Here is a 14,309-nt window from a genome sequence, read left to right as displayed (position 1 = left end):
TTCACTCCAGTTCTCTTGCTTGGAGAATTCCAGGGACAGAGGAGCCTGGCAGGCTACAGTCCTTGGGGTCACAAAGAGTCAGAAGCGACTAAGCATAGCACAGCACCCTCCCTTCTATCCCCTCTCTTAAAACCTGGGTCTTCTGTGTTGCAGGCAGATTCTCCAATATCTGAGCCACCAGGGAAACCACATCCCTTCTCTAGATCCAATTTAACATAGATGTTCCTGAGGAGATTGTGCCCCTGCCCCTCCCTCTCCTCACCTACTGTCTCCTCCCTCTCTCCGTCACTCCCTTCCACATAGATTCAGGCCCCAGTAAGACTTGCCCTTTAGCCAACTGTAGAGTCTGAAGTTTTCTTTTGCAACAAAGTATTAGGAAGGAGGGAGGAGGAAGGGGAGAAGAGCACAGAAACCAGCCATGGCTGTTGGAACACCACGTTAAAGCCCAGCTTCTCCCAGAGGTACATCTAAATAAATCCTGGCTTATTTCATAGCTATTTCTGTCAGGCTTCTATTTCTGCTTTGTTAACTATGAATTTAGACCTTTCATGTTCCTTCAGCCCCACATTTGTGAACACGTTTTCCTTTGCTATTCTATTGCCGTCTCCTGTTATAGAGTTAAAATAGAATTTCAAGAATGTGATCGTGTACATTCAGTAGCAGACCAGGAAGGGCTTAGTGGCAGAAAGTGTGAAGGGTTAGGAATCTTAGACGTAGAAAAAGCTCCTGCTTCAGAGAAAGGATAAAGCCTGCCACAAATTTCGGCTTGCTTAAACTGTACAAGGACCTTGAGAATGTCACAAGTCATGGAAACTGGGTCAGGTCACTAGGAAGGAGTTCAAAGAAATAGCCTGTAATCAGGAGGGGTGTGTATGTGTAAGGCCTACGGTGCACATCTGGAAATGTTAAGTCTAAGGAGAGCGTTGTCTGGTGGTGGAAGAACAGAGAAAAGCAGGTAATGAAGACTAGAAAGGTCAAGATCTGTATAAAGATTAGCTGTGCCTTTCTAATCAAAGCTTCAGAGTTCACTTGAAGTGTAAGGATTTAAAATAAAAATACAGAAAGGTATTATTGAGGACTAAAGACTAAATCATTCCGTTTACTTACAGAGTTTGTGGCTTTCATTAGATCCATTGGTCAGAGTTTCTGAGAACTTTTGCAGAATGTAGAAAATTGCTGATATGACTCAATTTCATTTTGGGAGAAAAGAATAACAGGTACTTGTATCCCCAGGATCTAGTGTTAACAGATGTGTCTAATTATGTATGTAGTCGTAAACATTTGGAGTATTTTTATTTGTACAAGTAGAATTGTCCTTCATGTATATTTCTGCAGTTTGCATTTGGAAGCTGTTCATGTTTTATATAGCTTTGATTCATTTTTTAAAAATTGAAGGATAGTTAATTTACAATGTTGTGTTAGTTTCAGCAAACTGATCCATATATATATACATATACACACGTCCATATACATACACACACATATATATATTCTTTTTTCAGATTCTTTTCCATTATAGTTTTTTTGTTTGTTTGTTTTTTGGCTATACAAGGTATTAGTTGCAACACTCGGAATCTTTAGTTCTGGCATGTGGGATCCAGTTCCCTGACCAGGGATCAATCCTGGGCTACTTGCGTTGGGAGCACAGAGTCTTAGGCACTGGCCCACCAGGAAAGTCCCTTCATTATAGATTATTACAAAATACTGGGTAGAGTTCCCTGTGCTATGCAGTTGGTCCTTGTTGTTTAGTTATTTTATATAGAGAGTGTGTATATCTTAATCTTCAAGCTCCTAATTTATCCCCCAATTCTCTCGTTTTTGGGGGGAGGGCAGTGCTGGGTTTTCTTTGCTTTCCTCTAGTTGTGGAGAGTGGGGGCTAGTCTCTAGCTGCAGGGTGGTGGCTTCTCTTGTTGCCAAGCACAGGTTCTATGGCACACGGGCTTCAGCAGTTGTGAGACGTGGGCTCTGTATTTGCGGCTCCCAGGCTCTAGAGCACGGGCTCAATAGTTGTGGCCCACAGGCTCAGCTGCTCTGAGTCACACGGGGTCTTCCTGGATTAGGGATCGAACCCAAGTCTCTTGATCTGGCAGATGGATCCTTAACCACTAGACCACTAGGGAACCCTGCCCCTGATTCATTTTTAATAATTGCTATTAGTCAGCCATTTGTATATACTGCATAATACTTATCGTTCTTTAACTTGTGACCTCTAAATTGTTCTTAGGTTTTACCCTTACCAACAGTAGGTTATGAATATTCTTGCACATACGTGGGAAAATTTCTCTACAGGGGGTTTCTCAGCCTTGGCACCACTCACATTTTGGACTGGACAATTCTTTGTTGTGGAGGTATATGCTATGCTTTTTAGAATGTTTAGCAGCATCCCTGGCCTCTACTCCGTAGATGCCAATAGCACTTCCCAAACTGTGATAACCAGAAGTGTCTCCTGAGAGTTGTTTCTTGCACAGTATAATCACAGTTAGTTAAGAACCACTACTTCTATATGTGTGCAAAAATGGAACTTCCAGGTTGTTCTGATTCAATTTTAACTAAGATATTGCCAGAGCTTCCCAGATGGCTCAGTGGCAAAGAATCTGCCTGCCAATGCAGGAGACACGGGTTCGATTCTTGATCTGGGAAGATCCCACGTGCCACAGAACAGCAAAGCTCTTGTGTCGCCACAACTGAACTTGTGCTCTAGAGCCCAGGAACTGCACCTACAGGGCCCTCATGATGTAGCTACTGAAGCCCTTGAGCCCTAGAGCCCATGCTCCACGACAAGAAAAGCCTCTGCAATGAGAAGCTCGAACTGCAACTAGAGTGTAGCTCCCACTCACTGCAGCTGGAGAAAAGCCCTCTCAGCAAGGAAGACCCAACACAGCCAAAAATAGATACATAAAATTATTTTTAAAAAATATATTCTCACTGATAATGGCTCTAGGAAGGATTTTTTTTTTTTTTTTTTCTCGTTGTAGCTTCTGTTGTGAAGGACCTTGGCCTAGACCAGCCTTGTGTCTGTGTACCCTGTGACAGTAGAGAGAAAACTGAAATTTCAGTTTGAGAATGGGTTGCGGCCTGTTGTATGGATGCCTGTATCCTCAATTTCCCAACTAGCACTAGACCTTTTTTCTTGAACAGATTTTCTGGAATTGGGTGTCTTTCTCTTACGGTAAAGTAGATGAAGGAGAGTGGCAGGCAAAGGGATTTTAATGTTCTTATACAATGCTTAGAACATACGGTGCACCCAATCAATCAATCAATGTTTTTTTGAGTTAGTCCTTGGTAGGAATGAAGATAGAGGTGAAGAGCAAAAGCAACTGAGCTCTCTCGTTCCTCTGCTCTTGTATTGTTGTTCAATCGCTAAATCATGTCTGACTCTTTGTGACCCCATGGACTGCAGCATGCCAGGCTTCCCTGTCCTTCACTATTATCCAGTGAGTTGGTGATGCCATCCAACCATCTCATCCTCTGTCACCCACTTCTCCTCCTGCCCTCAGTCTTTCCCAGCATCAGGGTCTTTTCCAGTGAGTCAGCTCTTCGCATCAGGTGGCTAAGGTGTTGGAACTTAGCTTCAGCATGCTTCAGCTTCAGCATCAGTCCTTCCAATGAATGTTGATTTCCTTTAGGATTGACTGTTTTGATCTCCTTGCGGTCCAAGGGACTCCCAAGAGTCTTCTCTAGCATCGCAATTCAAAAGCATCAATTCTTCAGTGCTCAGCTTTCTTTATGGTCCAACTCTAACATCCACATACAACTCCTGGGAAAACCATAGTTTTGACTTTACCAATCTTTGTCGGCAAAGTGATGTCTCTGCTTTTTATCATTGGGAGGTAGAGGAGGACTGGGAAGATTTCGAATGAATCCAAAGTTGAAATGTCACTCTAACCTTCTTTTCTGTTAGGAATCACCAGTGGCCCTCCATGAAGAACTGCCTTTCCCATTTGCTGCTAGAGTTAATGATTTTTCCTGCTGGTAGAATCAGGGACATGCCGGCACGGTAAGGGTTAATCCACTGATTCTCATCCCAGGCTCGTGGTTGGGGGTGGGGTGAGCAAGGAGAAAAAGGGAAACCTTGATTTTCTCTTGGGGATCTTTAGTCATTGCCAGTCACAGCCCACATGCCTCCTTCCCTGTTGATCCTTGACGCTGTAGCTTTGTTTCCTGTTTCCCCTCGGTAGTTCCCTCTTATTTTCTCATTCCCCATCCCCCATCCCCACCCACTACCATGGGACTTGGATTCTGAGCTAACGGGGATCCCCTCCATTTCAGGGCGGGATGAGCGGGTGCTCCGGCGGGGATGTGGTCACTGCCGGCCAGTGAGGGCGAGAGTGCCACAGCCCACTTCTTCCTTGGAGCTGGAGATGAGGGGCTGGGCCCCCGTGGACTCGGCATGAGGCCAGAAGAGAGTGACAGCGAGCTCCTCGAGGATGAGGAGGATGAAGTGGTAAGACTGGGGGCCATGATGTCACTTGGCGTTGGGACCCCCGCCATAGTGGAGATTCCATAGGATTGAGATGCCACCTCCCGATCTTCCCAGATGCTTAGACGCCCTGTCATAAACAGGCCCTCTTTTGATGAAAGGCAAGGGCAGTGGTGACTGGTTAGACTGCCTCTCCTTGAAGTCCCTATGCTTATGCCCGCCTCCTGTTGTCTCATGATTATTGGTTCTCTGACTCTTCTGCCTGAGTACACACCATGGCAGGAGGAATCCCTGCAGGAACCCCAGTCTAGGCCTGAGTTAGGAGACAACCTTAACCCCCCAAGTCCAAAGTCCTGACAAGAAACTCTGCCCTAAGGAGATGATGAGTCAGTGTTCCCTGATAAAGGCGGGTTCAGGTGAGAAGTTCCTGAGTTCCTGACGGCACTTCCTCCTGGTAGCCTCCTGAACCTCAGATCATTGTTGGCATCTGTGCCATGACCAAGAAATCCAAGTCCAAGCCAATGACCCAGATCCTAGAGCGACTCTGCAGGTTTGATTACCTGACTGTTATCATCCTGGGAGAAGACGTGATCCTCAATGAACCTGTGGAAAACTGGCCATCCTGCCACTGCCTCATCTCCTTCCACTCCAAAGGTTGGTGTCTGTGAAGGAAAATGGGAAGGAGTGGTGTTGGGAATGCTGGACTGGGAAATGAGGCTCTTACTGTCAAATAGTAAAGAAGTCGTTCTCTCTTCCCAACACTAGAGAACAGTGCAAATGGGTTTGCTTTTCCTACATCTTGGAGAAGTTGCTGGGGTTAGTTTAAAGCCCATATTCAAACCTCAGGACAGCTCTAAGATTCTTCAGATCTCTGACAGAATTGGTCTCTGGAAGGACCCTACAAGTAGTTTCTGTTTTGCTTTTTTCCTGATGGATTTTCTAGACTTGAGAAGTTGGGCAGGAGGATGAGTGCTGGGTTGGACGGGTTGTGGAGCTCAGTGGCAACGAATAGCTTTAACACATTTCTCTGTTTCTCTTGCTGTTTTCTCACTATTTCTCTCACTTTCTTTCTTCCACCTCTCTGTTTCCTCTCTCCATCCCAGGCTTTCCCCTGGACAAAGCTGTTGCTTACTCCAAGCTTCGAAACCCTTTTCTTATCAATGACCTGGCTATGCAGTATTACATCCAGGATAGGTACAGCTTTCTGTTGACTGGTGGGATGGGTGGCCCCGAGATCACGCCTGTTTTAGAGAACCCACTCTGGGAGGGGCAGAGTCAAACAAACATGCTGAATTGTTGTACCAAACCCTCTTGAGTTCTGTACATGGGTGTCTCCCAATTCCTGAGTGAATGAAATCCCTAGCCTCTCCCCTCGTCACCTGCTTCCACCTCTCCCAGCTAATTTATTCGGGGGTAACAGGAGGGAGGTGTACCGGATCCTGCAGGAGGAAGGTATTGACCTGCCTCGATACGCTGTGCTCAATCGTGACCCTGCCCGGCCTGAGGGTGAGTACCTGGCCTTGTCCAGTCCTACCCTGCCCCGCTTTCTGTGACTGAGCCCAGTTCTCCATTCTCTAGACAGCTATGTGCCACCTGTCTCTGGGAGGCTTTGGTTACTGGACTACGGGTAGAGCTAGAGCCATAGGTCTTTGGACAGAATCTGAGACCTCTCATATAGGTGTTAGTTACCATATCTATTATTAAAGTATGGTCATATAAATTTGAGGGTTATGGAGATTAAAACTCAGAGAAATGGGAGTTGGAAGCATTCTTGGGCCCTAGGAATGACCGAACACCTACCTTTCAGAGTGCAACCTGATAGAGGGTGAAGACCAGGTGGAGGTAAATGGAGCCGTCTTTCCCAAGCCCTTTGTGGAGAAGCCCGTGAGTGCAGAGGACCACAACGTTTACATCTACTACCCCAGCTCAGCTGGTGGAGGAAGTCAGCGCCTCTTCCGTAAGGTGTGGGAGACATCTGGGGAGGCAGAGAAGTAGATGGGCAAGAATGAAGTTGTCGGAAGGGAAGCTGGAAGACTTGGGGACAAATTAGAAGCAACCTTTTTTTTCTCTTCCCCTTCCTTTTTCTCCTGAAGATTGGCAGCCGAAGCAGTGTTTACTCTCCAGAGAGCAGCGTCCGAAAGACAGGCTCATACATCTATGAGGAGTTTATGCCAACAGATGGCACAGATGTCAAGGTTATGGTGGATACTGGGATTTAAGAGGTTATAAATGTCTGAGTGGGGTGGGGTGCTTGTGAAGCAAGTAGAAGTGTAGGGAAGCAGTTATGAAAAATAAAGTGTGAATGGGATTGGCTTTCATATGCAGGTGAAGATAAGGATTGGGGAAGTAGGTATTTATATTGTCACTATCAGAGCGAGGGCAAGGGTAATGTGGAAAATGCAATAATGTTGGTAAGTTATTTCTTAGTGTGGACTAGGCGATAGTTTTAGAGTCCCATAGAGGAACTTTCTTAATGATACTGAAGTTCCATCTCAGTAAAAAAAAAAAAAGTCAGTCTTCTTGTTCTTAATATTCAGGGGATTTGTTTGTTTTGTGTATGTTTACTGGGAAACTAGCCTACAGACATGACGCTCATATTGCCTTCTCACATACAGGGTGAGCTATGGGCATACTCAGTGATGCTATGTACCTGCAGGTATATACAGTGGGGCCAGACTATGCCCATGCTGAAGCCAGAAAATCTCCAGCTTTGGATGGGAAGGTTGAACGAGACAGTGAGGGGAAAGAGATTCGATATCCAGTCATGCTGACCGCCATGGAAAAGCTGGTGGCCAGGAAAGTCTGCGTAGCTTTTAAGGTGAAGAGAGGCCCCTTGGCAGGGAGGTTGTGCAGGAGCGGGGTGCAGGGAAGGGGCTCTGGCATGAGGGAGAGGTTGGCGGGGCGAAGCTGAGAAGGAAGCGTGGCTCTCTTGTTCTCATCTTCCCTTCTTCCCCTTGCAGCAAACAGTTTGTGGTTTTGATCTCCTCCGTGCCAATGGTCACTCCTTTGTGTGTGACGTCAATGGCTTCAGTTTTGTCAAGAATTCAATGAAATACTATGATGACTGTGCCAAGATTCTAGGGTAAGGGACACAGTGGTCTGGGCTGGGGAGAATGGGCTTAAAGAGGATAGCGAAGTTTTTACTTTAAAGACACCTTATTTTGTTGAACTTTGCAGGTATTGTGTTTTTTTACATTTTGAAGGTTTGTGGCGACCTTTGAGCAAGTCTATTTTCACCATTTTTCTAACAGCATTTCCTAACTTCATGTCTCTGTGTGACATTTTGGTAATTCTCACAGTATTTCTAGCTTTTTTATTGTTATTATGCTTGTCATAATGATCTGTGATCAGTGATCTTTTTATTTTTTATGAGCAGTGATCTTTGATGTTACTATTGCAAAAAGATTAGAACTTGCTGAAGGCTCAGATGATGGTTAGCACTTTTTAGCAATAAGTATTTTTTAATTAAGGTATGTACATTGTTTTTTTAGACATAATACTATTGCACACTTACTAGACCACGGTAACTTTCATATGCACTGCCAAACAAGAAAACTCCTGTGACTCATTTCATAGAGATATTCACTATATCGCAGTGGTCTGGAACTGAACTCTCAATGTCCCTGAGGTCTGCCTGTACTTTAAATGCTGTAAAAATGATTTAAAAGTGAAAAAGGAAAGTAGAGAAAGGGTTCCTCAACTCTCTTGCCTTCCCAACATTGCTCTCCCCAGAGGGAATTAGTGTTAACTGTTTTAGGCATAACAATATGTCTTTTTCTTCTGTATGTAAACAGACTACTTATTGTACTAAATATGATCATACCATAATACTGTCTTTCACCTTGACTTTTTAATATGTAAAAATTTCAAAAATGTATAAGGAATGATGGCTACGGTGAATATCGGTATATTCACCATTGAGCTTAAGAAATAAAATATTAAGAATGTAGTTTAGGTAATTCCTTGGCAGCCCAGTGGTTAGGACTTGGCACTTTCACTGCTGAGGGCCCAGGGTTTAATACCTGGTTAGGGAACTAAAATCTTACAAGCTGTGTGGTGCAACCAAAAAAAAAAAAAAATCAAGCACATAGAGTTAAAGCCCCTGCATAACCCTTACTAATAACATCCCCTCCCCTCCCACCCAGAGGTAAACACAATCTTTATTACAAAATAGGAATTTTTTTTGCAGATCTTTAGACTTTATGTTAATGTATTGTTAGTTTTTTTGAACTTCATTCAGACATGTTCTGGTTCATTCATGTTCATGTGGGTTCTTCGTGTTTCTCCTTCTAGAAACACCATAATGCGGGAGCTTGCCCCACAGTTCCAGATCCCGTGGTCCATCCCCATGGAGGCTGAGGACATTCCCATTGTCCCTACCACTTCCGGCACTATGTGAGCAAAAGTAAAAGTTAAAAATCTGGAGTAACCACTTAAAACATCTAAGTCAGACCAGTGCTCACTTTCTGCCCCCGTGCCATCTGACTGGTGGAGCCTACCTGTATTCCTCATCTCAGATAGTCTTTCCTGTGTTCTTTGACGTGGCGAGTAGGATGAAATGGGTGGTGGTGTGGGGTGGGACGGGGAAGAGGCTCTAACAGCATTCCCGATCTTAGGATGGAACTTCGTTGTGTCATTGCAATCATTCGTCACGGGGATCGTACACCCAAGCAGAAGATGAAGATGGAGGTGACACACCCAAGGTAAAAAGCCGAGTGTTCTAATCTGGACAAATAGGTTTTTGTAAGGGAAATGGGGAGGGGCACCTCTCAGAGGTTTTTGCCTTTCTCAGCCCATACTGAAGCTTCTCCTCCTTTCTTCAGATTTTTTAGTCTATTCGAAAAACATGGTGGCTACAAGACAGGGAAATTAAAACTGAAGCGGCCAGAGCAGCTACAGGTAAGATGATGAATCTGGCTGGCCGGAGCAGTACTATGAAAAGACAGAGACCAGGATGAAAGCCTAACCAGCCAGGACTTGGCCTCCTTTGTGGATACCCTATTATTTCCTCCAGGAGGTGCTGGACATCACACGGCTGCTACTGGCTGAACTGGAGAAAGAACCAGGTGGTGAGATCGAGGAGAAGACAGGGAAATTGGAGCAGTTAAAATCCGTGCTGGAGATGTGAGAAAGGGAATAGGAAAAAGGGGGCCAATAGCAGTAAGAATTGGGTGCTGGGGTAGAAAGCAAACTGTGGGTTTATCCTGCAGGTACGGTCACTTCTCAGGCATCAACCGGAAGGTGCAGCTGACTTACTACCCTCATGGAGTAAAAGCTTCTAATGAGGGGCAAGGTGAGACATAACACTTCTTTCCATTACCACTCATATCTTTTATTTTTGAATCCTCAGATGACCTCTCTCCCAAATTACCTTTCTGGGCTCCTCAGAAAACTTAACATTTAGATGTCCCCACTGTTTTCCTTGTGCTTCCCCATTTTCTCAACAGTAAAGAATCTGCCTGCAGTGCAGGTGATGCGGGTTCTGTCCCTGGGTCAAAAAGATCCCCTGGAGGAGGAAATGGCAACTCACTCCAGTATTTTTGCCTGGGAAATCCCATGGACAGAGGAGCCTAGTGGGCTACAGTCCCTGGGGTTGCAAGAGTCAGACACCAGTGAATGACTAAGCACATACAGTTTTCCTTAGGTCTAGACCTGTTCACTCCCTCTTATTCCTGCAGATACGCAGCGGGAGGCTCTGGCCCCATCCCTCTTGCTGGTACTGAAATGGGGTGGAGAACTGACCCCGGCTGGCCGTGTTCAGGCTGAGGAGCTGGGGCGAGCTTTCCGCTGCATGTACCCTGGAGGACAGGGTGAGTGTTTGTTGACCGGGGATGTGGGGGGTGTAGACACACAGCAGGGCCGAGATAAGATGATTAGAGAGTAAGTTGAGGAAACAAAGGAACAGAGGTGTTGGGGAGGTTAAAGGGGAAATGAGCATTCTTGGGTGTGTATAGCTGTCCATTCCTTGTCCTCCCCTTTGCCCGCAGGTGACTATGCTGGCTTTCCCGGCTGTGGGCTGCTTCGTCTCCATAGCACTTTCCGCCATGATCTCAAGATTTACGCCTCTGATGAGGGCCGTGTCCAGATGACTGCCGCAGCCTTTGCTAAGGTGCTCGCTCTAGTTCTCCCACAGTCCCAGCTTCCATTAGGTAGAGAAGCAGAGTTTGGAGAGCTAGTCAGGAAATTTCAGAGGGTTTTGTGTGCCAACTCAGAGAAGTTTCTGCTTCTCGTAGGAGTACATCCTATGCTGCTGAGAATAATTAATAGGGTGGGCTCCTTGATCTGCACCCCAGCTCCCCCAAGCCGGCTCTCATTTGATCTCTGGGACCATCGAAGCCTAGGGGAAGTAGAGCAGAAGGAAAACTGATACACTTTGTGCTTTCCCTCTAGGGCCTTCTGGCTCTAGAAGGGGAGTTGACACCCATTCTGGTACAAATGGTGAAGAGTGCCAACATGAACGGGCTCTTGGACAGCGATGGGGATTCCCTGAGCAGCTGCCAGCACCGTGTGAAGGCTCGGCTACATCACATTCTGCAGCAGGACGCGCCCTTTGGCCCTGAGGATTACGATCAGGTCAGGCTGTCCCTATCTTTGTGCCCAATACACCCCACTCCCAAATTCCTAGAATTTTAAATAATAGCAATCAATAATGGTACTTATGATATGCCAGGCACTGTTTTACATGCTTTCCATACACTCAGTCATTTAATTTAATCCTTACCCCCCCTTTGAGGTAACTGTGGGTCCACAATCTGTCATCTACAATTTTGAAAATCAGAAAGATTTTTATAACCTTGCCGCTAAGACTCCTTTGGCAGGTAAGCCTGGTGGTCCAGTGGTTAAGAATCCGCCTGCCAGTGCAGGGGACACAGATTAAGTCTCTGATCCAGGAAGATCCCACATGCCTTGGAGCCGTTAAATCCATGTGTCACTAATGCCGAGCCCGTGCTCTAGAGTCAGGGAACTGCAACTGCTGAACCTGAGCGCTGCAGCTATTAAAGCCCGCATGCCCTAGAGCCTGTGATCGGAAACAGGAGAAGCCACCACAATGAGAAGCCCCCGCTTGCCACAACTAGAGAAAGCCCAACAACAGAGACCCAGCGCAGCTGAAAATAAGTGAATTTAAAAAGAAGAGATTCCTTTGGCAGCAAACCCAACATGACAAGACTCTTTCTAATCTCTATGTATCCCATCTTGTGTAAAATAGTCATACACATAGATATGTATATACATATATGTATATATGTATCAGTTCAGTTCAGTTCAGTCGCTCAGTCATGTCTGACTCTTTGCAACCCCATGAATCGCAGCACGCCAGGCCTCCCTGTCCATCACCACTTCCTGGAGTCTACCCAAACCCATGCCCATCGAGTTGGTGATGCCATCCAGCCATCTCATCTTCTGTATATATATACATATGTATGTATACATGTACATATATATACATATATATATACATATATACATATGTATACATATATACATATACATAGAACAGTGTTTGGTTATGCCCTAGGCCCTGCTGCAGGTATTATCTAACATATGGCATATGCTCTGTATTAACTTCTTAAAGTCCAAAAAATTCTCAGTTCCATAACATAGCCTATCCCAAGGATTTTCAATAAAAGAGTTTTTCAATTTGTCTACTGCTGTATTAAAAACCACCCCAAACTCAGTAACTTAAGACAAAAACCATTTTTATCTTCTCACTCTCCATTCTAGGCTCAACTAGTCTTACTTAGGATCTTTCTTAAAGTTGCCTAGATGCTTAGGGTCTATTCTAGAGAATAGCATTTTCTGTGTTCTTCTCTGAGCAGGCCTTGATAAAGGGGCAGGACCTTGATACCTTATTTTCCAATTCATTGCTCAATGTCAAATCAAAAAAAGCTAAGGCATCTTTCCTTTTTCCCTTGCTACCCTTTACCAGCAAGAATGGAACTTGTGACAAGCGAGGTAGAATGTGCTTTCCACCTGCGGTGTCCTCTCCCCTTCCCCGTTTTTCATTGACTGGGACCATCCTACATACTTGAGTTGGACTTAGTTCTGAGGCAGCACCTCTGCTCTAGGTTCAAGCTAGTATCTTGTTTAGAGGAATAAGATAATGTCATTTCTATTATCCACTCATGAAAACATTCTGTGGGGATTTGGGTTGAATCTTTATTCCCCAGCATTTTCTCTGAGTATTTTAGAACCTCCAAGAAGACTTAGATCTGTTTTATTTCCTCTGGACTTCAAAACTTTTAAGATGACCCATTCTCAGGTAGCTGTGTGCTAAGCCAGTCCCTTCATTGGAACTGCTAGTGTTCCCAGAAGCCTGAGAATGCTTGTTGGAGCAAGCTGACAGACAGAGCCAGTTTGCTGGCAGTCTCTGTGATGAGCGCACAGGAGCCTGGGCAGTTGGCACTGAGTCTGTCTTGCTCTCCATCTCTCCATTCTCCACAGCTGGCTCCCACTGGAAGCACTTCCCTGCTCAGCTCCATGGCTGTTATCCAGAATCCTGTGAAGGTCTGTGATCAGGTATTTGACCTGATTGAAAACCTCACTCACCAGATCCGGGAACGGATGCAGGACCCCAAGTCTGTAGGTGGGTTCAAACACTACTGTCTTCCTTTTCAGGGTTTGGGTGTGGACGGGTTCCTCAGGCCACCCCGTGCCCTCCTGTATGTGTCCAAGGCAAGTCATCCTCATCTCTCTGGCTCTGCTTCAGATGTGCCAGGGTCTTCGGTTAGAGCTAAATAAAGCCTCTGGCTCTCTCTGACTGTCTGTCCGCCTTCCAGACCTGCAGCTCTACCACAGCGAGACATTAGAGCTGATGCTGCAGCGCTGGAGCAAGCTGGAGCGCGACTTCCGGCAGAAGAGTGGGCGCTATGACATCAGTAAGATCCCTGACATCTACGACTGTGTCAAGTATGATGTCCAGCACAATGGGAGTCTGGGACTTGAAGGCACGGCAGAACTGCTCCGTCTCTCTAAGGCACTGGCTGATGTAGTTATTCCCCAGGTGTGTCTCACGGAAGGGATCGAGTCTGGGGCCAGGAGCACTGGGGCAGGAAGGAGAGAAGAGGCAGAAAGGAAGCATGGTGTGGGAACCAGGGGGAGGAAGCTAGAGAAGGAATTAGTTGAGTTGCCATAATCGTGGCTCTGAGGAAGCCGAAGAGGCTAACTGGGGAGAAACCTAGGGAGGAGGAATGCAGTGAACTGGGAAGAAGCCCGAGACCTGAGGTAAAGACAAGCATGACCTTGGGCCTGGGAGTATGAGGCGAGAGGAAAAAGAGATTTGTTGAGGTGCTTATTCCTGGCTTGTGGCCCCTAGGAATACGGCATCAGTCGGGAGGAGAAACTGGAAATTGCCGTGGGCTTCTGTCTCCCACTGTTGCGGAAGATACTACTTGACCTACAGAGAACCCACGAGGATGAGTCTGTCAACAAGCTGCATCCCCTGTGAGGGAGGGCTGGGCGGAGTGCTGGATGGAGGGAGGGGGAGTGTCAGGGAGCTCTGGGGGAACCCAGGCCGGGACCCCTTGGGGAACCAAGAATGGAAGGGGGTTCTGGGATGGAAAGGAGGGAGGCTTTGAGGCGGGAGGAGGGAGTTTGTGGCGGGCCGGGAAGACAATGGGCTGACAGCGCGAGTGACCCGGCTGTTGTCTCAGGTACTCCCGAGGGGTGCTCTCTCCAGGCCGCCATGTTCGAACACGTCTATACTTCACCAGCGAAAGCCACGTGCACTCCCTACTCAGTGTCTTCCGCTATGGGGGACTTCTGGATGTAAGGATCTTCCTTCTTCCCTCAACCTATGAGCTTCCTGTCCCAGGGTTCTTTTACTCTCCTCCTCACTCTTTTTTTCACTGCAAGCTTCCTCCTGTCTCCCCGCCCATTCGCTGACGCCCTC

At 46.3% G+C, this 14,309-nt stretch overlaps 1 protein-coding gene across 12 annotated transcripts in view; it reads left to right on the top strand.

The window, feature by feature from the left end:
* PPIP5K1 (diphosphoinositol pentakisphosphate kinase 1) overlaps positions 1-14,309 on the top strand; it is a 40,045-nt gene that overhangs the window by 1,438 nt on the left and 24,298 nt on the right. For 7 of the 12 annotated variants that reach the window (XM_043490151.1, XM_043490147.1, XM_043490149.1 and 4 more), the window contains exons 2-22: positions 3,902-3,997; positions 4,270-4,444; positions 4,879-5,074; positions 5,524-5,614; positions 5,841-5,926; positions 6,228-6,382; positions 6,514-6,615; positions 7,077-7,238; positions 7,381-7,502; positions 8,714-8,815; positions 9,037-9,123; positions 9,244-9,319; positions 9,435-9,544; positions 9,631-9,713; positions 10,099-10,230; positions 10,408-10,529; positions 10,811-10,993; positions 12,863-13,004; positions 13,198-13,421; positions 13,734-13,861; positions 14,071-14,185. In XM_043490151.1, coding sequence (XP_043346086.1) covers positions 4,298-4,444; positions 4,879-5,074; positions 5,524-5,614; positions 5,841-5,926; positions 6,228-6,382; positions 6,514-6,615; positions 7,077-7,238; positions 7,381-7,502; positions 8,714-8,815; positions 9,037-9,123; positions 9,244-9,319; positions 9,435-9,544; positions 9,631-9,713; positions 10,099-10,230; positions 10,408-10,529; positions 10,811-10,993; positions 12,863-13,004; positions 13,198-13,421; positions 13,734-13,861; positions 14,071-14,185 — 2,565 coding nt within the window. In that variant the 5' untranslated portion in view covers positions 3,902-3,997; positions 4,270-4,297. Of the gene's footprint in view, positions 1-383; positions 462-1,109; positions 1,218-3,901; positions 3,998-4,269; positions 4,445-4,878; positions 5,075-5,523; positions 5,615-5,840; positions 5,927-6,227; positions 6,383-6,513; positions 6,616-7,076; positions 7,239-7,380; positions 7,503-8,713; positions 8,816-9,036; positions 9,124-9,243; positions 9,320-9,434; positions 9,545-9,630; positions 9,714-10,098; positions 10,231-10,407; positions 10,530-10,810; positions 10,994-12,862; positions 13,005-13,197; positions 13,422-13,733; positions 13,862-14,070; positions 14,186-14,309 lie in introns of those variants that run through there. The other 5 variants (XM_043490150.1, XM_043490148.1, XM_043490144.1 and 2 more) reach the window with 3 other exon arrangements.

This window comes from Cervus canadensis, chromosome 17, assembly GCF_019320065.1.
Source record: "Cervus canadensis isolate Bull #8, Minnesota chromosome 17, ASM1932006v1, whole genome shotgun sequence".
Lineage (NCBI taxonomy): Eukaryota > Metazoa > Chordata > Mammalia > Artiodactyla > Cervidae > Cervus > Cervus canadensis.
Note: the sequence above shows the minus strand (reverse complement) of the source record. Positions and strands in the feature narration are given on the sequence as shown.